This window comes from Mustela putorius, unplaced genomic scaffold (assembly GCF_011764305.1).
Source record: "Mustela putorius furo isolate JIRA1106 unplaced genomic scaffold, ASM1176430v1.1 tig00000460_pilon_pilon_pilon, whole genome shotgun sequence".
Lineage (NCBI taxonomy): Eukaryota > Metazoa > Chordata > Mammalia > Carnivora > Mustelidae > Mustela > Mustela putorius.
Genome location: NW_025421389.1, coordinates 18,290,824 through 18,314,314, shown reverse-complemented (window position 1 = coordinate 18,314,314; position 23,491 = coordinate 18,290,824). Strand labels below are relative to the sequence as shown.

The 23,491-nt window shown below is 49.2% G+C and overlaps 1 protein-coding gene across 3 annotated transcripts in view; it reads left to right on the top strand.

The window, feature by feature from the left end:
- The window catches only part of SORL1 (sortilin related receptor 1), a 150,704-nt gene that overhangs the window by 64,922 nt on the left and 62,291 nt on the right, over positions 1-23,491 (top strand). For all 3 annotated transcript variants that reach the window (XR_006606889.1, XM_004750086.3, XM_004750085.3), the window contains exons 12-19: positions 129-217; positions 9,326-9,504; positions 10,786-10,972; positions 14,773-14,901; positions 15,393-15,478; positions 19,227-19,399; positions 20,655-20,786; positions 22,805-22,896. Coding sequence is in view for 2 of the 3 variants with exons in the window: in XM_004750086.3 (XP_004750143.1) it covers positions 129-217; positions 9,326-9,504; positions 10,786-10,972; positions 14,773-14,901; positions 15,393-15,478; positions 19,227-19,399; positions 20,655-20,786; positions 22,805-22,896 (1,067 nt within the window). In the remaining variant the exon portion in view is untranslated. The remainder of the gene's footprint in view (positions 1-128; positions 218-9,325; positions 9,505-10,785; positions 10,973-14,772; positions 14,902-15,392; positions 15,479-19,226; positions 19,400-20,654; positions 20,787-22,804; positions 22,897-23,491) is intronic.

Sequence of the window (23,491 nt, the reverse complement as noted above, 5' to 3'; positions counted from 1 at the left end):
TTCAAGTGGTTGACATCATGGGCATGCGCTTCTGTGTGTGTCTGTGCATGTGTGTGCCTGTGGGGTGTGCATGGTTTCTGCCCAGTCACTCCAGAGCGGTGGCATCAGCACTGGCTTTTCTTCTTCAGGCACTTCCTGGACCTCACTACTACACTTGGGGAGATCATGGCGGCATCATCATGGCCATCGCCCAGGGCATGGAAACCAATGAGCTGAAGTAAGTGTCTCTGATGCAACTTTTTTTCTCCTGACATCACACCGCTCTCCCAGATGTAAGTCTGTGAGTACAAGTAGATTGACCTCAGCAAATTATTTCAACTTTCCTTATCTATAGCAGAGGGATAATAATCTGTACCTCCTATCTCAAGGAGGGGGGTCTCATAAGAAACAAAGGATACCATTTTATTGATGCCGGCAAATGCAGCTTTATAGAAATAACAAAATTTGTGATGACTAAAAAATTAACTAGAGATGTCAACATGTCTATCTTTGCTTGGTGTGTGACCTAGAAGGAGTGATAATAGGAACAGGAAAGAAAAATTAATAATAATAATACCTGAGTAATTATTTCAGAGTGTACCCTACTTGGTACACTTGACTTTTGCTGTTGACAGATTTGCTTTGGGGGTTCATACCCACAGACCTGGAAGGGACGTTTGGGGTTAACTGCTTCGTTTTACAGATGAGGAATCTGAGACTCAGCAAGGTCAAGTCACTGGCCGAGGATGCCCTCATTTGTTAGTGACGTTAAATCACATTCTGTACTCTTTGCCAGTGTATTGCTCTGAAAAGCAAGAGTGTCGAGAGTCTGTAACGTCTGCTTACTTGATCTAATGTTATCAGAACCAGTTCTTTATTTTTGTCCGAATTAGGACCAAAGTTAATTTTATTAATGGTACATCAGGGCGGACTGGCCCTCCCTTCTCCCCGTATTTGCCCTGAACCCGTGAGATGTTTTGCCAGAGGAGGACGGGGAGGCCCCCGCAATGGTCTTGTTTCATGCAAAGAAGAAAGCCTTCTCTTCCTTTGCTGCTTTTAGAAGCAGAGCCAGCAGCAAGAGAGAGGTGGGCGGTTTGAAAAGAGAGATCTTAGCCTCTGGTTTCCCGCGTGGTGAATTTGACCTGCGCTGAGTAGGCTGGCTTCGGGCAGACGGAAGCAAAGCATGGTGTCTGGCTGATCTCGGCTCTGTGCCGTGCTGGTCAGCAGCTGCTCTTAGGGCCAAGAGCTGGAAGCCAGTCCTGTTGTACACAGTGCTGTATCCACATTCCCACTGGTGTTCGGTCAGAGGAGGATAGTCACAAAGCACCACGCTTCCCCTGCTCTGCTGCCATGTATCGATTTACCCATTAATTTATCAATTCCCATCTCACACATTTAGAAAGCACGAATTGTGCCGGGGAGTGCATATGTAAAGAAATAAAGACAATCTGTCCCCTCCCTCGTCAGGAACCCATCCTCCAGGGGGGAGATGCACAAGTCAGCTGTGTGATGGTGGGGACTCAGCTGTGTGAGGATGACAGCAGGGGACACAGTTCGGCTTCCCTGGCAGCATACGTGTCACGCTCCGCGTGGCCGCCCGATCGCAGAGTCCGTTTCTGAGGTTCCCTGTTTAACTTCTCTGCAGATGGCGTTTGCATTCCAAGCCAGCTCCCCCGAAGTAGTTAGCATGATTCTAGTCCTCTGACACCATCTGTCGGTGCATATGGGCTCAGGGAAACGCAGCGTCATGGCTACACTAGATGGAGCAAAACACAACCGGGAAAATAAACCCCACTGCCAGAAAATTACCGTGCCCTCCCTGGACACAAAAAATGACCGCGGGGTTGATGGGCTTGAGGATTATGGGCACTGCAGCCCCCTTCTACTTCTGTAGGTTATTTGGAGGTGCCTGTGCATATGGTTCACATAGAGCGTTTGCAAGTAGGAGGATATATTCCGGCCTCCTGTTGACAGGTGCATGTGTCCCAAATATCAGTCCGAACTTGGCCTCAATCTGTGTAGCCACCTGGCACTCACTCAGTAGGTTGCTCTCGGTTTTTTTGCTGCTTCTCCTGCTGCTCTTCTTTTGATCTGTCACTGTGTGCTATCAGCTTCATCAGAAGACAAGCAGGAAATAATACCGTAGCTAGTGCCTAGCCTCAGACCACAGCGATGACTTACTGTGAGAGCATAGCATGGACAGAGGGAGGATTTCTGTTGCCGAGCTAGGGCAGTGATGTCTGTCCTGGAGTCTCATGGCATTTATTGGTGGGCTTGTTAATTGGGCATCGATCACATATGGACTTCTTAACATTAGTTACCGTTTCATTATACACCTGAGTTCTTCAACTCATCGGCAAGGTCTTTTGAATAGTTATTTCTATTCCGGACAGGCTCACAGGCACTTTGTAAATGCTTGATCAGTTAGTAAATAGGTTGTGCACACTCATTCTTCCAAGGTTGCATATTTTTTTAATTGATTTATAAAACCAGAGGAGGTGTGGTCGTGTGACGGGTGCATGGCTCCGAGGGGACCCCTCCCACCGTCTTCTGTGTAAATGACAGTCTCTGGAGCTCAGGTAGGAAAGGGGGCCCCCCTGGATGTGTGCCCTTCCCCGGAGGCACTGAGGCTGGCCCAGTCCACCTTCCTCTGTTTTCACTCGAGGAAATAACGTGACTTGTCAGTTGGTAGGGCCCAAGCTGGAACTTGGGCTTATTTCTGTTAGACGTTATCTCAGGTCAGTGACAGCAATGAACATGGACAATGAACCAGGCATTGTTCTAGGTACTGCATGTGCAAAGGTGAGTCAGGCGTCCATCAGGGGCTGCCCCTGGCCCCCGTAGCTCTGTTATGTTTCTGAGCCAGCTGGAGAGAGAGGCCAGGGCAAGGGCTTTTTCTGAAATGAAGTGTTCTAACCCAGACTCTTAGGGAGGAAGGCCACTCGGGATAACATCAGGAACCCCCATAAGAGTTTTAGTAGGGACAGAGGTTGGAACATTGCTTAACGCAAGAGTGAGGTTTTTGTTTTGTTTCATTTCGATTGTTGTTACCTTTACATGATTCATGTCTTTCTTTCCCCGATTAGCCCAGATAACGAAGAGCTGACTGTTATTTGTCTCGGCTTCTGCCTCGACTCTCCACTGAGGCTGTTACCTTTGTTACTGCTAATTGAAATCAGGAGCAAGAAGTGGAACGCTTTGTTTTGCTCCTGTGTCTACATGTCTGAAATGAGTAAATAAGAACCCGTCCTGGGGATTCACGTATTCATTCGATCAGCACGCTGGCACGGTGAACTTGCTCAGGGGAGGCAAGTTTTTCTTGCGTATGCCTGTGTCCTTCAGAGAAGGGGCTGCTGTGTTCTTGAACTTTGACCAAAAAAAAGACCTAAGCACAAGTTCATTAACACAAATTCATGCGCTTGATCATGAAAGAGATCAATTTCCCTTTCTTCTTGTTGGTTTACCTGCCAGCAAAATGCTGTCCTTGGTAGTTACTAATAATATTTCGGACTTGCCCAACAGCCTCTTTCCCTGTGGGAGATTTCTGATTTCAGGGGGCTTTCCTCCAGGAGTCCCTAAAAGGTCATGCAAAGATGACACCCAGCAGCTGTTTTTTCAGGACCTGAGTTGTGGAAGCAACTTCCGGGTTCCAGAATGCGGGAGGTGGCAGTTCACCTACACGCGTGGTAGTGGCAGCTCCTGATGCCGCCAGTAACACTCAGGGGGACAATTGCCAAACCATCCCCGCCTGTGACATTTCCACCCTCACTTGGTTTCTCTGGCCTTTGGGTTACAGTGGGGCCGGCATTACCACCTTTTAAAGTGAGACTCAGTGAAGGGGTTGAAAAAATACAGTGCTGTTCATTTCATCTCCTTTAGCAAATGTTAATTAACACTTACCCTGCTGTGTGCCAGGAAAGGTGCCAGGTCTCAGGGGCAGAAAAGTAAGTAAGGGGGTTTGTTGCTGGCACATGGCAGCCTAGGAGGATATACTTGCAAAATCAGGCCATGAAAACGGAGTAGAATGTAAGGTAGAAGGAGCATAGGGGGCTGTGCAAGCACAGAATGGGGGCCAGGAGGAGGGGGGAGGGGGAAGAGGAAGCTTGAGCAAGGTTGGAGTGCCATTTCAGAGTTAGAAAGACCTTGGGCGAAGAAGGCCCACCAAGCATCAGCATGGAAGGTGTAAGGCTTTAGTAAGATGGAATGCAGATTGCTGGGCGGGGGCGGTGAGAGGCGGGAAGTGAGGGAGGTGTAGGTAGGGGTTTGGAGCTGTAGGTAAGGGCAGGGAGCTCGAGGCCTATGTGTACTGCACGGGAGAGATCAGACTTGGCTGTTGAAGTGATCGTGTCCCTTTAGGATTTTCAGTAGGGGAATGACATAGCTAGAGCTGTGTTACAGAGCTTGAGCCCCGGCAAGCCGAGGCGGATACATTTAAAAGAAGCAAGACTAGAGGTGAGAACGGAAGCTAGGGGGTGGGGGACTAAGCATTTTGGGGCAAAGTCTGCAGGACTGCTCTGCTGTAGCAGAGGAGCGGGGGAAAGGAGCAGGCCCTGAAGGGCCAGCGGAGGCATGTGGATTTGGATGGGTCAGACCGGACTGCCCTGGGCTGTGCATGGGGAGGCGTCCAGCGGGAATCCACACACGCCCCGTCATCCGCTCTGGTCTCCCAGGCCCAGCGTGGGTCTTCCCTTGATGTCTGCGTTGGAAGATCCGCCCATCTTTGCTTGGACGCTTGCAGTGGTGGGGAGTGGCCAGACCAGAGGGGATTTTGTTTCACTTTGAGACAGCTTGTTGGTTGTTTCTTCTTTCTGCCACTTGTTTATCCATCTAGTCCCTCATGAATAAAAGGAATTCATCCCTCCTCATGCCTCTTGCGTGTCTCCCATTCCGTGGCAGACGGCTCTGCTTCCTTTCCTCCAATGCTGTGACTTTCCTCTGTCTGCGTATCCTTTATTTATGTCGCCTCCCCATGTCAGCGCCTTCACATGTCGGGCCTGGGTCTGACCCCAGCAGCTGACCCCAGCAGTGTGCAGGGATTCACACTGACGGGGCTCGGAATGCTCAGTTCCTGCCCGTGAACCCCCAAGACTGATTTTACTTCTGACAGCCTCCCCAGCATTTTAGCTTCTACTGAATTACTTTTTTAAAACATTGAGGTTTCCGTTTACACACCATGAGATGCTTGGATTGTAAAGACACCCGTTAATCTGTTCTGGAGGTCACTTGTCAAGAGGCAGAGAATTTGTCACCCCAGAAAAGACCTACGTGCCCCTTCTCAGCCAACACCACTGCCCCTGCCCTACACCAGTTAGAGGCAACTGATGGTGTGATTATATTTTTACCGCATACGTTGGTTCTGCCTTTTCCAGAATTTCCTGTGTTTGCATTTGGCTTCCTTTGCTCAGCGTGTTTTTGAGATTCTATCTCCGCTGTGACTTGTACCAGTAGCTCAAGTTCGGTTTAACCACAAGACATGGAGATCCCTTTTTCCTTACGAGATTCATGAAAGACCACATGTTCTCCATCCTGTATCTGAGCAGGTCAGGTGTTTGAAACAACATGTGGAACTTTATTCTCATTTACACTTCTCCTTTCAATGTAATGAAAGCATTTTGAACCCTCTTTGGGCCTTAACTACATCATCGGTGCCTTTAGCCTTGTCTGCTTTGTGAATCTGATAGCTTGACTGTCCACGGTGTTACTCATGTCTTTGACTAAGGCATCAAGCTGTGTGGGAAGGAGGTCATCTTTTGGATTGAAGTCACGTTATATGTTAACAATCAGCACGCTTGGGGTTTGTTTCACCAGCAGTGAATTTTATCTAGCTGTGTGGCCCGCAGAGATCCTTATGAAAAAAGAATATTTTGTATTATTGCCCTCTTCTTCCAATCGAGGATCACCATGAAAAATGAAAAATGGGATTCGTTTGTTGTGACTCTTGTGTGAAACCTTGGGAGTCCCAACCCTGGCAGACTGCCTTCTGTTCTAAGATCCATCAGATCAGCCATCCTTTTTGTTTGTTTGTTTTTTAAAGATTTTATTTATTTATCTATTTGACAGAGAGATAGCGAGAGCAGAACACAAGCAGGGGGAGTGGGAGATGCCGAGCAGGGAGCCCGATGTGGGGCTCGATCACGGGACCCTGGGATCATGACCTGATTTGAAGGCAGATGCTTAATGACTGAGCCACCCCGGCGCCCCAGCTGAAAACACTTTTTCTTCTTTACAGGAGTAAAGCTACTCTTCCTCCTCTGGGCTTTGAGAGATCTCTGTCTGTCCTCCATGATTCTGTCAGAGATTCTTAGAAGGAACGCCGCAGTCATATTTTTAAGTCTTTCCATTCCCTAGAACGTGCTCTCTTTTGTGCTTATTTTCTTTTAATTGTCCCTACTTTTTTCCTTAATTTTTTCCCTATGTGTCCAGTTTGAAGATCATTCTTCTTGATAAAGACACAACCAAAATAGAAATTGAGTGGTTCTGCCTTTTTTTTTCTTATTATTACTATTTATACCATTGAGCATCAGAAGGATGATTCTTTCTAGTTCATTATAGAATTTTTTGCTAATTCTTTGTAGAATTTAACAGACAACCAACCCACCATCCTGCTGACCCACTAATCTACCACTTATTTTTATAATTTGACTCACTTTGAATTTGTTTGGCCACTGTTCCCACAGATCACTTACTGTAAGAATTACAGCTGGAACTAACTAGCAAATCACTATTGCTTTTGACCTTTTTGCCTTTGGTTATAAGATTCTTTTCTCATCGTGAACATGCTGTTCAAAAATCCGAGTTCATCAAGGACCTTTTTGGACAGCCAGCCACATAGGTACGCCTCAGCTGATTTCCTAGCAACACTACCCTTGCTTAGTGCATGTTGGGTTCTGTTTATGTTATATTACATTCTTCTATTAAATGGCCTTCTCATCCTCTTGAGAGTTTTTGACCATGGGGCTTATAACTGCATTTTTATCTGAACGTTTTGAATCCTCCATTCCTAAAAGTTGGGGCTCTGTGTGGTCTTTCATGATTATAGGAGCACAGACAGGATGTGGGTTTGTTTTCTTCCAAAGTTCTTGTCATTTTCAGGTCATCAAAACAAGTCCTTCTCTAGGGGTCAGAACTTGGTGCAGAGTAGATGATCCCCCAAACTGTTGCAGTGGTAATGTGACCTGCCCCTTCCCGAAATTCTGAACAAGCATTGTTTTCTGAATGCACAGTTCCTTCTCGAATACATGGCTGTGCTTGGCCATGCACCTGCTTCTTCGCCTCATTCAGGTGTCCTCCCAGAGGCCTCTGGGAACCTCTCAAGAAATGGGATGCTTGGCTTCCTATGGTTATGTGGGGTTTGAAGAGCTCTTAAATCGCATTAACTAAGCAATGTGCAGATAGATGGCCTTCCAGCATTATCACAGAGCAGATGGACAGCCATAATGGACTGACCGATGCTGCTGGTTTGTTTTGCTCTAAAAGTGGTCCTGTGCCCTTAGCTCGTCACGCTGGTACCAGGCAAGTGAACTAGCTCACTTATCCCCGGATAGGTTTCAAAATTGCCTTCAACCACAAGTGTTTCAACCAGAGGAGAATTTATTCTCTTTGGGGGATCTGTAGAGGAGTCCCTTAGTCCTCTCTGACATTCATGATTTATGTGGCCTTGTATCCTCGCCCCTCTCCGCTTTGAACCTGCAGCCTCTTGCCGAAGTATCCATTTTAGTCATCTCAGCTGGGGAGGAAGTGTATGGATCACTTGATGTTGTGAAAAGATTTATGTCAAGGATGAGGGGTTGACCTAAAATCTCAAATATATGGGAAAGGTGAAAGAAAGAAGTTTCGCGTGTCATTAGAGCTAGAGCGCTAGGTCCTAAAGGAAGCGCTCCTTGAGTGCTTTCTCAGGCTGAGCATGTCGCCAGGGTTCTGGGTGAGGAAGCAAGTGTTAGGCAGGTTTTGCCTTCCCCCTCCTCCTCCTTCCCTTCAATACAAAAGATAATATAAAATCAGCACAGTTTTTTCAGTGCCAGTTTTTTTTCAAGAGCTTGCTTTCTCGTTCTGAGGTAGTCTTCCTTGGAGACTTTTCTCTGCACGTATTTTTCCCAACTTAAAAATCTGTCAGGCCGCAGGGAAAGGTGGAAGAATTGTGTAAAGAACACTCAGCATACATTCGCTCAGAATCAACGGTTAACATTCTGCCAGCCTGCTTTGCTTCTGTCAGTTACGTGTCTGTCCTGTCTGCCTGTCTTTCCATCTGCCTGTCCTTCTTCACTGAGTCACGGGAAAGCAAGTTGGAGCCGTCACGCCCCTTCACAGCTAAATACTGAAAGCATGTATCTCCAATAAATAAGGGCATTTTCCCCTGCAATCAGAATGCCGTTATCACACCTAATAATGGGAGCTCAGTCTCCCTTATCCACTATATTTATGTGTGTGTACTGACCGCGGCCCTCCCCCGCCACGCCGTGCCCAGTCCAGGGTTCAGTCAAGGTTGACACCCTGCCTATGGCCGGTAACACCTCTTCAGTCTCTGTAACAAGCCTCCTGCCTTCTTTTGTTGGTTTGTTAAACTTTTTCATGGCCTCACTTTGGCTTTGGAAGAATCCAGACCAGTCACCACGTAGCATGTTGCCATGCTGGACTTGTCCGGTGGTACAGGCTCGCAGGTAGCTGATGTGATATTCACAGTGTTTTATCCAGGAGGCCTGTAATGTCAGGTTGTCCCATTGTCTGTGGTGCTGCGTCTGGTGAAGGCTCTGGCTCTGGTCCGCTGTGGAATTGCATTTCCCCACCGGTAGTGAGTGATTCCTCTGGGGGTCGGTAGCTTTAGGCCGTGTGAGCACCCTGGTCCCCAGCCCTCTTTCCCCACCGTGGCCTTAGCGTCCAGTGGTCATGTGGCCCGGCTCGGTTATTAGAGCATGGGTGATGGGATGGTCGTTGTTCTCCTGCTGTCATTGTCTCCAGCGCAGATCGGGTACTGTAATGTATTGTAATGTAAGGAAAACAGTTCCCTCCTTCCCTTCTCTGTCCCTTTTAGGATCATTCAGAGACCCGTACCCTATTTTCACTTAGCCCAAAATCTGTTCCCATCATTATTCTTTCTATGTTCAAATTGTCCCAAAGTGACCAGCCAGAGAACCCATCGAGCTGGCTGCTCTGTCCATGTGCCCTGACCCCATTAGTCCCCGAGCACTTCCTTGCTTTCTGCCTCAATGCTGAACGTTCCCTGCTTCAGCCGTTTCTCCAGGGAGCCCCACCAACGCCCCACCGCACCCTCCCCAGTGAATCTTACCTGGGAACCAAGCCTTTGCCCTAGAGACTAACTGCAAGGATCCTCTTCCTCATCTGTGGACAGATACAGCACCAATGAAGGGGAGACCTGGAAAACGTTCATCTTCTCCGAGAGGCCGGTGTTCGTGTACGGGCTCCTCACGGAACCCGGAGAGAAGAGCACCGTCTTCACCATCTTCGGCTCCAACAAGGAGAACGTCCACAGCTGGCTGATCCTCCAGGTCAACGCCACGGATGCCTTGGGTAAGCCGCTGCCTCCTTGGCCTTTTTGTGGAAACATTTCGCTGATCCGAGCATCTGCGTAGGCCCTCCGTACCGCGCGGAGTTTGTAGCCGTGCAAGGAGGAGCACATGTGTACGCCGAGTGACGCGGACGTGTGAAGACAGCGACTCGGGCCATTCTTGGGAGGAGGGAGGACGGAGCAGAGGTGCGACTCCGCATCGTCCCTCCTCCCCCGTCCTCCCTGTAGCCCTGCTCTTCCCTCCTCCTCCTGCCTGGGCTCTCATCCTTCCAACTGACCGAAGTGGCCCCCTTGCTCCCCGTTCAGTTTCCGCTGGTTGAAATCCTTTCCCTGTTTCAGGATCCAGTGCACTTCCTGCTAATAGTCCCACCAGGGGACCTTTCCCCTCATCTCTGGGTCCAGAGCATAAGCCTACACCTCACGCCCTGAATTCTGCACTTGTGTGTGTCGCCCTGTTTGCATCATCCCCCGTCAACTAGATGATAAGGTCCTCGGAAATAGGAACTTGTCCTGCGTGTGTGTTTTTCACCCGCTGAACAGCCGGGGAGCCTTACAGCCAGGGTTTAGAAAGTCCTTGCTGATGGGAACCGTGACGAGCTGACAGCTTTGCACCGGTACAGGCAGCCTGTCATCCGTGGGAAGACGCGCCTGTAAAGAAGACAGGGAGTTCCACTGTAGACATAGGCATACTTTAGAATTCCCGTGGGAACCACTCTACCTAAATTCCAAGTGAATGAGGGTTGGCTGAGGGGTTATCCAGGCTGTTTCACCATTTCTCAGCCTCCTTCGATGAAGACTCTGTACCTTCCAAATAGTGACAGCAAATTGTCTTTTGCTCTTTCAGGTCATTGCTTACAGGCATGCCCACCCTGCCCCCTGCCCCACAATCCCTCCAGAGCTGGGACCCAGCCTGTCTTTCCAGGACCCAGCCTGACCCTAACTCTCTGGGGGACAGGCCCCTCGATACGTACTTCTGGAGGCAACTGCAGAATCTGTTAAAATATTTCAGAAGTTTAGATGGTGCCAAACTGGGGCTTGCTTCTTCCCAGCTTTCTCAGAAGAGCATCTGTGTTTCAGGAGGCACTGTGTCCATTGGCGTGGGTGCCTCCCGGCCTCAGAACAAGCCGATTCGAGGCCTGGGATAGCGCCAGAGGCCCGTGGGCCTGCTGAGCAGTGGGATGCGCCGGATGCAGGGTCTCGGGGCCAGGGGGCTGGGGAGAACGGGAAAGCCCGTGTGCATAGGTCTCCCTCAAAGGCTTCCTGCTGCGTTTCCTTTTCCCCAGGGGTTCCCTGCACAGAGAACGACTACAAGCTCTGGTCGCCATCGGATGAGCGGGGCAACGAGTGTTTGCTAGGACACAAGACGGTTTTTAAGCGGAGGACTCCCCACGCCACGTGCTTTAACGGAGAAGACTTTGACCGGCCCGTGGTCGTGTCCAACTGCTCTTGCACACGAGAGGACTATGAATGGTTGGTTCTTCTTTGGCGCCCCGGGCTTGGGTTGTGACTTCCTCAGCCAGCAGTGTGGCCCGCCAGGCTAGGCGGTCCCTTCCCCTGAGCAAAAGAAGGCAGATCATAGGAAGTCAGCATTTATGAAGCATTTTTTTTTTTTTTATGTGCTAGGCACTTTCTACCTAGTTTATTCCATTTCGTTCTTACAGCTACGAAATGAGGGAGAGGTGTCACCCCTGGGGAAACTGTGGTAGCTGATTTGGGAAGAGATCACCCTGATATGTATTACTAGGAGGGCAGCTTCAAAATTCCACTGTAGATCACTCCTTTTCCTTAGGGGCCTCTCAGAAGTGAGGGGATGTCAGAACATACGTATTTGTATATCCCTCCGTCCTGAAGCAGGGTACCCAAGCACGGCTGAGAAAGGAGAAAGCAGAAGAAGCTGCAGGTGCACAAATAACATGGCCAGAGGGCGAAAGCCGCCGGCGCCTTGGAGCCGCCGGCGCCTTGGAGGAGGAATGGGTATTTTTATTTTGGTCTTCGGCAGGAAGGAGGAGACTGATGTGTTGCAGGCAAATTAGGAGGTTTGTGGGGGAATGCACTGTTTGAGGTGGGCCTTAAGGAAGCACCTGGATCTGTGGACAGGGGCAGTCTGAGACGTGGCAGCCATGGGGAGGGGTAGAGGTGGGGACGTCATTGGCCGTTTGGCTCGGATGCCTTGGAGGTACAAAGTGAGGTCATGGAGTGAAGCGGAGGCTGATCCGGAAGCATGGAGACGGAAAGGGTACCGGCCTTATTCTGTAAGCAGGTGGGGGTCTTTGAAGGCTTTTGAGGAGAGTCGGTGATCAGAACAGAGCTTAGCTTTACAAGGAAATTCTAACCCGAAAGCATGTAGGGTCTTGGAGCCCTGAGGCAGGACTTTGAGTCTCTAATCCACATGCGATCACCCCAGGCAAGGCAGGGCCCTTGGTAGAGCCTGGGTATCAACCTAAGCATGGAACTCATTTCTCAGTAGTTGCCAAGGCACAAGAAAACTGGTTTGCTTTGGGAAAGCCACCCTTATCTTGGGGAAAGCCAGAAGCCTCTGAGTATGTTCTGGTCCAGAGCTTGGACCAGGGCCTTGGCTTTGGAGGCCCTATGGTCGCTGTGAGCAGCTCTGAGACTGCTCGTGGTAGCACGGAACCAGCCACAGGTGGTGAATGAGGCCATGGCTATGGCCCCATAAAGCTTTCTTTGCGAGAACAGCCAGCCGGGTTTGCCAGCTCCTGCCCTAGACCAGTGCCTCTGAAACCTGAGTGCGCATGTGCAACACCTGGGATCTACTGAAAATGCCAGCTCTGAGTCTCTTGTTCTGGGGGTCTGTAGCTCTGCCAGGCTCTGGCTGATCCTGGTGCTGCTTGTCTGTAAACCCATCCTTCGAACAGCGGGGTTTTAGATGCTACAAGACATGCATTGCCTTTGGAAGCTCTGTGGTTCCAAAATTAAAGCATAGACCCTTCCCCTGCAAAACCACGGAGCTGTTTGATGTCCCCAGAGGGGTCAGTCGAGTGCCCTTCTTGCCCTGTGCTGCCTTCCGCTCTCCCTTTGATACTTTCAAATTGTAATTCTAATCAGAGCGCTTTTGCTGGCCCAATGTCTCCCTGACTGCCGAGGCCCTCGGAAGGAAGAGTGCACAGGCCTTGGTTCATCACCTCTCATATCCCCATTAACTACTTCAAAACAAAATGAAGTAAAAAAACATGCGAGAAAATCTAACAACTCTTTGAGTTTTTTTCTTAATGACCACTACTGTGGTTTTTCTCTGAAATTGGCCCCTCTTCTACCAAAACATCAACAAACCAAAACCAGAGGCTGGTGTGCCTTCCTCGTAAACTGGCCTGGCTCCCACTGGCCTTCAGGCTCGCCCCAGCAACTTCATGGAAACCCACTAGGTGCCTGGTCTTATAGACCAGGAAAACCAGCTGCCCTTGCCCCTTATAGAGTTGGGCTTTAGGCCCAATGAGATGACGAGGGTGATGAACCAAGGCCTGTGTTTGTGCAGTTGCTAGAAAGAAGCTGGCTGGATGGTGTGGCTCTTAGAAATATTTGGTGACCTTGGACTGTGGCAGTGAGGAAGGAGATGGTCTGAAGGTCAACAGCGGGAGTGGGTTGGGGGGGATGAGAATGAGGGAGCTTCTAGTCTCTGTGCGTTAGTTCAGCTCCTGAGGGACAACTGCATTGGAAAGTCTGGTTGCTACTGACGGTCCTTTCTGGCCTCTCTGGGAAGCCCAGCTCCTGGCCCATATGTTCCCTGATTTCAGAGGGAATCTCTTTCAGAAGCCGCCCTTGACCCTCCAGTGAGTGTCTATTCACAGCCTGTTAGGTCATGACCTACAGATTGAGGAAACCTTCCTGCGAATGGGTGCTTTGGCATTGGAGGTAAATAAGTAATTAGCTAAAGCTCCAGCTGGCCCCCCAAAAGATTTTAAGCAGCCATTCGGTAAAAATTACCCAATTGCTGCCTATAGTAATAAAACTCTCCCTTCTGAAAAATTCCTACAAATTGCTAAATGTGGATTATGACACAATAAACAACCATTTAGCCTTGTACCTGTTGGTCTTTCATGGAGAAGGTGTTAAATAAGTATTCGTTGGACTGAACAGAATAAGTGAAGCCTTTTGAATAGAGCACATCGATGTGGAAAATCTCTCTGAATTAGAATTGAAGTTTTGGGCAGGGCTTTGGGAATTAGCTAGAGCGGTTGCCTGACCTTGGGATTGTTGGATGCAGCCCAGAGAAGTCGTGCAGTGAAGGGCAGAGCTGGGACTATACCTCGTCTGCCTGATGCGTGTTTTGGCAGAGATACGTGACCCCCAAATTATGAAAGTTCTCGTGGACCAAAGCACTGTGTCCTGAAGTGCAGGGACACAGAGTGATTTTAGGTAGTACGTGGGCATGGTCTTAAATAACATTGAATCTTTTAATTTAAAAAAGGATTATTCTTTTAAATTTCCTTTTTAATTCTCCGACTCACATCAAGGAGAAAGGATCATGGGTGCTAGTAACTTTTAAGATTTTCTAATCCTTCTTTTTTAAGGTTTTATTTATTTTAGAGACAGTGAGCATGAGTAGGAGGGGCAGAAAGAGAGGGAGAGGGAGAGAGTCTCAAGCAGCCTCTGTGCTGAGCAGGGAGCCTGATACGGGGCTCCATCCCAGGACCCTGAGATCATGACCTGAACCAAAACCAAAAGTCAGATGCCTAACTGGCTGCACAACCCAGGGGCCCTCATTTCCTAATCCCTACATTTCTTTTTAATTAAAAAAATATTTTATTAATTTATTTGACACAGAGAGTGAGAGAGTATAAGCAGGGAGAGGGAGAAGGAGAAGCAGGCTCCCCCTGAGCAGGGAGCCCAATGCAGGGCTCGATCCCAGGACCCTGGGATTATGACCTTAGCCGAAGGCAGAGGCTTAACCCACCGGCCACCCAGGCGCCCCCGTTTTCCTAATTTCTCTTAAGGACCAGGCAGACCTAGAGTCTTTGGGTAGGGAATTGGATCCAGCTAAAAAATTTAATATTATTTTGTTTTTTGGTAATAATGATTTTTATTGTTTTTGTCTTATTTTTGGCGAATGATTGTGGTTTTCCAATCATGGTTCAGATATAAAGTTTCTTTTGAAAATGTGTTAACGTAAAAAGGTGAGTGTTCTTTAAAGGGACATATTAAGTAACTGACATTAAAGTTGAGGGCGCTATGGGAGAAGTCATAAGAGTTGGTACTGACATGCCCCAAGTATGTAAACCAACAGCCGTATCGAGCCCCAGTTGCTTTTTTAGTGACTTCGGCTTCAAGATGAGTGAAGATTTGTCCTTAGAGGTGTGTGTTCCGGATCCAGAGTTTTCTGGGAAGTCCTACTCTCCTCCCGTGCCTTGTCCTGTAGGATCTACTTACAGGAGAACAAGAGGGTATGTCTCACAACAGTCGCCGTGGCCGGGGACCGAGGGGTCTGCACTGGGTTTGAGAGCAGAGAGGGCCACTGGGTTCCTTTCCTACTCCCAAGTGCTTGAATTCCAAGCTTGCAGGTCTGAGGGTGCTTGGGCAATATTTGGAATTAGATGTTTACAAACGTACAAGAGTTTGCTTCAGTGAGCAAAATGCAAATCTGTGGACTTCTCTGCAGCTCTAGCTGTGTGTTAAGTTACGAACTTCATCAAGGATGTGTCTTCATGGGAGTTTGTTGGAGAGAGATGTACACTCTTGCCCAGGACAGCTTCCCAACTGTGTGGGCTGCCTAGTGTAACTCGAAGCAGGACCAATGCAGAATGATTACACGTCATCTTGTCCTATGGGGAAATGAATATTGTCCATGGATAGGAAACAGATTTCCAATTATGGCAACTCAGTGACTATTCCTGTTTGTGTCTGACCTCTTGCTCTTGGGGTGGGGGGGTGACAGCTATCGGAAGATTTCTGGGGACACTTGTAGTGGAGGAGACGTTGAAACACGACTGGAAGGAGAACTGGTCCCGTGTCCCTTGGCAGGTAAGAGGTGGCTTCTCACCTTTGAGTTCTTGAGATTCTCACTAAAGCGTCGTCACAGTCCGACCCAGGTCTAGCCTCGTGGCTCTTCTAACTTAGTGCAGGAAAGACTTGGAAATTACAAGCATCGCAGGGCTCCCCTTTCCCCCTAAGCATGGTATCCAAACCAAATTTATTTAGAGCCTTATGCTTTTGTAGGAATGGAAAGTATTTTTTGAGGGAAGCCCCTTTTGTTCCTTGAAAAGCGTTTATTCTTCGTCTCTCGTATTCGAGGCATGGGCGGGAGGGAGGGGCTTTGGTGATTTACCTCCATCTGTGTGTCAGCGCTGAACATAAAGAGCCTTGTGGCTTCTGGGGACGTAGCTAAGTGGCCTGTCTTAATTTTTATAGTAATAAGTAATAATGAATACTTTAATGGAATTTCACACATCTTAATGTGCTTTTTCCATGTGTTGTCATTTTAATCCTTCTCACTACCTCGTGGAGCAGATCCTGTCCTAAGCTCCATTAAAAAAATAAAAAAATAAAGAAGCATGTTCAGAGGAGAGGGTCAATGCCCCTGTCGAAGGTCACACACCTGGTAAGTGGCAGAGCTCAGATTCAGACTCTCCAGACTCGTGCTCTTCCTCGGATATCGCCCGAGTCGCCAATGAGTGTCATTCCCATCACGTCAGGGAATCATTATGCAAATCATTAGGAAACACTTCTTTGGAGTGAGTGCACCTGCTGTAAAGGGAGAGTGTGGTTCAGACACGCTGTTGAGTTGAGCGAGCGGTGGCAGCACAGGTGGTGCATGGGGAAGATCTGCAGTCTAGTCTCGAAACGGTGATACCCTCACTAACAGTTCATCTCTTAGCACCTTTCCTTTCCGGCTCTGTTTCAAGTACTTACTTGTGCAGAACCTCGTTATTCCCTGGGAACCCTTCCTCCTGCTCTGACCTCTCGGTGGAGGTGGATGGTCGGCGCATGCTCGCAGCCACCGGTGCCCGCTGGGTGGCGAGAAGCACGTGGTCCTCTGCCGGCGGGGCAGCACGCCCCCTTGTTCGCTTGCCAGCGTGCCCCGGTGTTTTTCATGCTAAGCTCATTAGCCCTTTAATTTAATCTTCCATCATTAACAGAGTAATTAACATCCCTCACTGTGGAGACTTCAAAAAAACACGGTTTCAGCAGATTCCCGCAGATGAGCGGATAATACTCGACTACGCTCCTCACGAGGGCTGTTACTGACGAGGGCTTGGGTGAGCAGGGTCTGAGGGATTGCTCATAAGGGCTGGAGTACAGGCTTTTGTAATAAACATTTCTGGAGATAATTCAGTGAGGGGCAAAACAGTTTGTTTAAAGCCATCTCAACTGGTAGGAGAGCTATTTTCTTTTCTGAGAGGAGAAAAATAGAGCAGGGAACAAAGTAGAAGAATCACATTTGCCATGTAAGGCCACCTCCTAAATGTTTAAAAAAAAAAAAAAAAAGTGGTACAGAAAGCAAGGGTATCTTGCAAAAGGAAAAGGTTTCCTAGAGCTGATGGGTACCAAAGCCTCTTTGCAAAGAGGAGGTTGTTGGGGCATCTGGAAGGATTTTTAAAAATGAAGTCATCCTTCCTTTTTGATGACTATAATAACACAGATGTCCAGGCGGTTCTCAGGGCTGAGATTGGCCAAGAATTCTGTTCTCCTGGGCGCCTGGGTGGCTCAGTGGGTTAAGCCGCTGCCTTCGGCTCAGGTCATGATCTCAGGGTCCTGGGATCGAGTCCCGCATCGGGCTCTCTGCTCAGCAGGGAGCCTGCTTCCCTTCCTCTCTCTCTACCTGCCTCTCCGTCTACTTGTGATTTCTCTCTGTCAAATAAATAAATAAAATCTTAAAAAAAAAAAAAAAAAGAATTCTGTTCTCCTAAGTTGAGTCTTGGACACGGACATGCATGTCCATGTTCCTCTGTATCAAATCCTAAGGCCGGTCTTTCTGGACCCAGGCTCTGCTGTAAAGGCATCAGTTGGTTGGGGGGGAAACAGAAATCGCAGAATGGGGTTTGTGGACATTAGAGGCATGGGAGGCTGGCAGCTGTGAGGGTAACCTCCGTGGCCCTCCGTGGCAGCTTCGACGAGAGTCCTTGGTTTCTGTTAGGTTTCACCTTAACGATCCCCTTTCCTGGAAAGTACAGTGGGAAGCTCTTCTTAAAAACCAGAAGGAAGTGGTTACCACGTGGTGGAGGCTTAGACACTTTCGAAGTGCAGTGAGACTAAAGGGAAAGAAGTACCTTTACTAAAAGTTGTAGGTCCATTTATCATTGCGGTGCATTATCTGTGCAGGAGCCCTTGTAAAGTGGGTAGCTAGCGTGCGCGAACCCCCTGAATGAAAGGAATGAAGGAGCAAGAGAGAAACAGCCACCGGGCAGGCGTGCAGCAGGGGGCTTCGGGTCCCATAAGCAGCCCTCTGTCCACATGGTTAACACAGACTTGGATGCGGGTGTGTCGCGCCTCTGCGTTGCCGTGGAGACAGAGTAAGGACTCGGAATGTTTTCCATGCTGTTCCCTAAAGTGGAAGAGAGGGAGCACCACGTCTTCCTGTTACTTGTCTGATATAAGTAACTCTTCTGGGGCACCTGGGTGGCTCAGCTGTCGAGCGTCTGCCTTCAGCTCAGGTCATGATCCTGGGGTCCTGGGATTGAGCCTCGTATCAGGCTCCCTGCTCAGCAGGAAGCCTGCTTCCCCTTCTCCCTCTCCCTCTCTCCCTGCTTGTGCTCGCTCTCTTGCTGTCTCCTTCTGTGAAATAAATAAAATCTTTAAAATAAAGAAAAAGTAAGCCTTCTTAAGCACTCAGAGCCACTATTTCTGCATCAGCGTTAGTCTCTACATCGCAAGAGGCAGCCTAGTGTAGGGAGTGAAACACAGATTCTGGATGCAGACTGCCTGGGCTCAAGCCTTGGTCCTGCCGCTTACCAGTTGTGTGACCTCGGGTGCGGACACCTCTCCGTTTTCTCATTTGTAAACCGGAGTTCATTGTGGTCCTTCCACGACGCAGTCATCAGTGAAACGACGCCCAGTGCGGAGTACGGACATTGTGTAGTGTTTGTTAGGAAGAAACAGAACCTTTGAGACGATTCCATTGGAAGCATTTTGTTAAGTATTCAGGAATGAATGTATTATTACTGTGTCAAAACTAGAATAGGTTAATGTAACTGCTCTGTGTTATTGTGAATAATGTTGGATGGGTGAGCCAGTGGATTAGCGACAAGTCTTCTGCGATGAAGGGTCTCTCCTCAACACGATTATGGTGCCATGGGACACCGTCATGTGATGAGGGAGAACAAGCTGAGTGGGGTAATTATTTTGTCATGTGCAACTCCAAAGACCTTCGGGCCAAGCTCAGAAGTGTGGATGTTGGAGCATGACTGGGGCCTCTCAATTAAAAAAAAAAAATATATATATATATATGTGTGTGTGTATTTTTATATATTTTTTATTTATATTAAATATATTTATGTGTGTGTGTGTGTGTGTGTGTGTGTGTAAAACAAGTAAGACATTATGCAGAGGAGAAAACAGATTTACAGGAGTCGAAGTAACTTGCCCCCCTAGGTGGAAATGGATTCCTTTTTTCACACCTTCTAATCTCGGGTCCTGTGTTCTCCCCCTTGATCTGTGCCGCGTATCCTTGGCTCTGAAGTGTATGGGTGAGCAGAAAAGAGGCCAGACGTGCTGGGACCTCCTTAGCACCCGCTCTGTCCACCCTCACTCATGTTTGTCTGTGTCTCTGCAGAGGAGAACGAGTTTATCCTGTATGCCATGCGGAAGTCCATCCACCGCTATGACCTGGCCTCGGGAGTCACAGAGCAGTTGCCTCTCACTGGGCTGCGGGCCGCAGTGGCCCTGGACTTTGACTACGAGCGCAACTGCTTATACTGGTCTGACCTGGCCTTGGACACCATCCAGGTGCGTAGCCCTCTATCTGCTCATGGGGTGGTGCCTTGTGACCGCCCAATCCTAGTAAGCTTCCTTCAGGATGGCCTCAGGAAATGGATATTAGAAGTTTTAAGTTGTACCTCCTCTCATGGCCAATGGATGAAACTTTGCTTTTTTCTTCTTCTTTTTTTTTTAAGATTTCATTTATTTATTTGACAGTAAGAGATGGGAACACAAGCAGGGGGAGTGGGAGAGGGAGAAGCTGGCTTCCTGCTGGGCAGGGAGCCGGATGCGAGGCTTGATCCCAGGACTCTGGGATCATGACCTGAGCCGAAGGCAGATGCTTAATAACTGAGCCACCCAGGCGCCTCTTGTGTTTCTGTATTTTCTTGGCCTATCTCTGTCGTTGTAGGAAGAACTGAGGGACCCCCAGCTCTGTCCTCTTGCTTGTAAGCAAGGCCTCCCTTTTTCTTGCTGGGGAAATTTGAGGACTAGCAGTACAGGATAACTTGTCACTGTCCCACCAGCTGCCTCTGAGGCGTCCTCCTTCCTGAGCCATGACACAGGCACCCTTGACTATCGGTGATTCCCGTTAGGACCCACTTCAGCTGTTCTAAACACAGCCAAAAACCAGGAAGTGAGCTATAACGATCCCTACACAGTCCAGGTAGATAGCCATAGACTCAAGCCCATGCATTTTAAAGGGGAGCTGTTTGATCTGTATTCATTGCCTATTTAATCCTCTTTAGAGAAGCAATTTCAACAGGTTTTATCTGGAGTTCCAACCCAGCAGACATTTCACAGTGCCTGGGTTTTCAGGGGCTGGGCCCGGGGGGACGCAGGCGACCGTAGAGCATAGCTTGTCCTGGCGACAGCACCTGATGGCCAGGAGCCCCCCAGGGAGGACAGTCTAGAGGAGCCGATGCAAGAACTTAAAAATACCAGGAGCCTGGTTTCCTTTATTTCAAAAGCAGACAGACTCAGGCTTCTCAGTAATCTGCAACCTCGTTATTGGGATACAGCGTCGTTCAGTAACCTGCGTTCATAACAGTATCGCAGAGTAATGCCAATGATTAAGTTCTGTGTAGCTCTTCTACTTGAAACAGGAAGCCATGATATATCTTGGAAAAGCTTTTATTAAAAACCAGCTTTGCTCGTGTGGAAAGTTGACCGACAGAAGGCATCTCATGCCTTGCCAGTCACAGTGGAGTAGCGGGTTGCCGTCCACGGGGCTGAGCTGGCACGAGGTCATTCGAGCACTCACTTTCTTTTCTCCCCACTTTAGCGCCTCTGTTTGAACGGGAGCACAGGGCAAGAGGTGATCATCAATTCTGGCCTGGAAACCGTAGAAGCTTTGGCTTTTGAACCCCTCAGCCAGTTACTTTATTGGGTGGACTCTGGCTTTAAAAAGATCGAGGTAGGTATATCCCATGCTGTCCTTAATGAAGCGAGCGGAGGTTCAGGGGGTACCTGGGCTTCGAGCCAGGTTAGGCACAGGGGGCGGAGCCAGTGTGTCCGACTTCTCTGGAAGTCCTTGGAGAATTCCAGAGGCTGGAACAACGGAGCCTCCAGCAAGGGAAGAAAAGGGGGATAGTTTCAGAGTTCTTGCTCATTGGCCTGAGGGTCCCACATGAGAACAGGATGCCTGAACCCATCAAGCAGAGATTTCATTAAGATGCCCCGAACGGTTCTATTTCGGCTAGCCGTGACGGGTGGTGGTAACAATGACGGTAATTACATAACACCATAGCAGGAGTGTAGTGCTGTATTATCAGTGCTCTAGTATTATTGGAGTTGATTAGAGTAATTAAGACGATATCATCATCATGATTATGATTATTGATGACAACGAGCACTTACTTTGTGCCAAGCCCGGTGGGAAGCCCTTGGCTTGAATTCCTGGATTCAGTTCTCACGACGGCCCTGCTAACAGTGCTCTGATTCTCTCACTTGACTTATCTGCCCCTTAGCGACCCAACGCAGCGTGGGAGGAAGACAGGGCCTCTCCAACACCAAAGTCATGGTGTCATAGGCACACTTGCCTCTCAGAAGGCAGTGCTGAGCCCCTGGGACATTGTGTCCGTCCCTCTTTGTACTGACTAGGGGGAGGCATGGTGTGCGGGTTACACATGGGAAGCTCAGTAGAGGCAGGGAGGCACCGTTGGGAGAAGTCGCAAAGACAAACCCCAAAGTTGGGAACCAGACCTGGGTTCAGTGTTCATTCCGGTAGCTTAATTAAGTGTCTTGGCCAAGTTTCTTATCCCCTGCAGCTTCAGTTCTGCGTCTGTGAGGTGTAAGTTCATTGATCCACACTGTGGTTGGACAGGGGCTCTTTCTCGCATGGTGCCTGCCAGGTGTGGTTCGAGGCTGTGAGGATACAGACGTAGGTGAGACACTCAAGTTCCCGTTCTGAGAGAGAGAGAGATGATAGTAGAGGAGGCAAACCGAGGAAGACCTACGTCCGTCGGTTGTGTCAGCGATGAGTCCTAGAGAGACTCTCCAACGGGCAGTGTGACCGTGTGACTGTGGAGGGGGGCAGCATTATACAAGGTGGGTGGGAAGGCCTTCGGGATGTGCCCTCCGAGCCGAGGACAGTCTGTGTCCCCCTCACAGTGCGGTTGAGGAAAGGGAGTGAAAGACCCCCCCCGGTGCCTGACACGTACCGAGTGCAGCGCTGGTGGTCTTATTCTCGTTTCCTTCCTTCCTTCCTTTACCCGTGTGTGGTCAGCACTTGGCCAGGTGCTGGAGGGTTGCCGGAGAGCGTGCGTGTGCACACGCTCACAGCATACGACACAGCTACCGTTTGTGGGAAATGGTAAGACGAGTCACCGGCAGGAACTGTAGATGCTCGTTGAGGAAGACTCGTCAGAAGAGTTAGCTGAGGAGCCGGGCCTGGAGGGTTGAGGTTCGGAAAGAGAGATGCGATTTGATAACAGAGCAAAGGACAGGCCTGGGAGTGGGTATGGCACGAGCAGAGGGACGAGGAGGGGTATGTCAGGCTTAGAGGGCCATGAGAGGTCCAGCCTCCCCAGAGTTGTAGGGGCTGAAGTGGACGAGATTAAGCATGGAGGAGAGAGACTTAGAAGTCCATGGAGATTCTTAATTGGAAGGCTGGGACGTTGAGTGTTTGTTTTGTGTTCAGCGTGGAGCCCTTGGTGGCTTTGGAGCATGGAGCAACATAGGTGGGTTCAGTCAGGAGTACGTACTGAGTACTTTGTGCAGACCTGTCCTCGTGCCCCCAGAGCCGGGGCACGGCAGCAGCACTGCGGTCAGACCAGGGCAGACTTCCCAGGTGAGCCTGCTGGGGAATCTGGCAGCCGGAGAGGCGCGTGTCCGGAGGTGGCAGCCCAGCAGGAAACCGCGAGGTGGGCTTTCAAGGAGCTCAGATCCATCCTGGCCTCCCCTCCGGCCCCTCCCCCCTCCTTTTTCTGTCAGGTAGCCAATCCAGACGGTGACTTCCGGCTCACGATCGTCAACGCCTCCGTGCTCGACCGGCCCAGGGCTCTTGTCCTCCTGCCCCAAGACGGGTGAGTGTGGCCCCAGAGGGCATCAGCATGTGGCCAATGTTGCAACGGACGGATGCTCATGGGAAGGCAGACTGTTGGACACAGGCTTGTTCTCTGATGATGGCGGTTGAAATAGTCTGGTGACTTTGAGTCTTGAAACTAGAGCTCAGTCACGTTGTCGGTTAACTCCATTCCCTTTTTGGTAGCAAGCCTCAGAGTCCCCACATCCACACGTCTCACGTCTGGGGGGTGTTTCTCCTACGAAAGGTGTTACTGAAAGTCTCTCCACAGATGTAGCGTAGTCGGGCCTGGTTGGATAGTGTGAGGATTTTTTATCTCGAGTTTGGCGCATGATGCAAACATATGATCCCTTCTATCTCCTCCCTGCCTGCACCCCCCACCCCCTGCCCACCCCAGCTTGGGTGGGTTTTCTTACTAGCGATTTATATGCACCTGGGAAATGCAAGGGTGCTCTTTATTAATTTCTTAACCGAAGGAAACATAGCTGAAAGGAAATTCTGAGTTAGGCTTTCTATCCTTCTAGTATTTATGATAGAGAATTAGATCTTTTTAAAATTTTATAAATTTATTTTTTATTTTTTTTAATAAGATTATT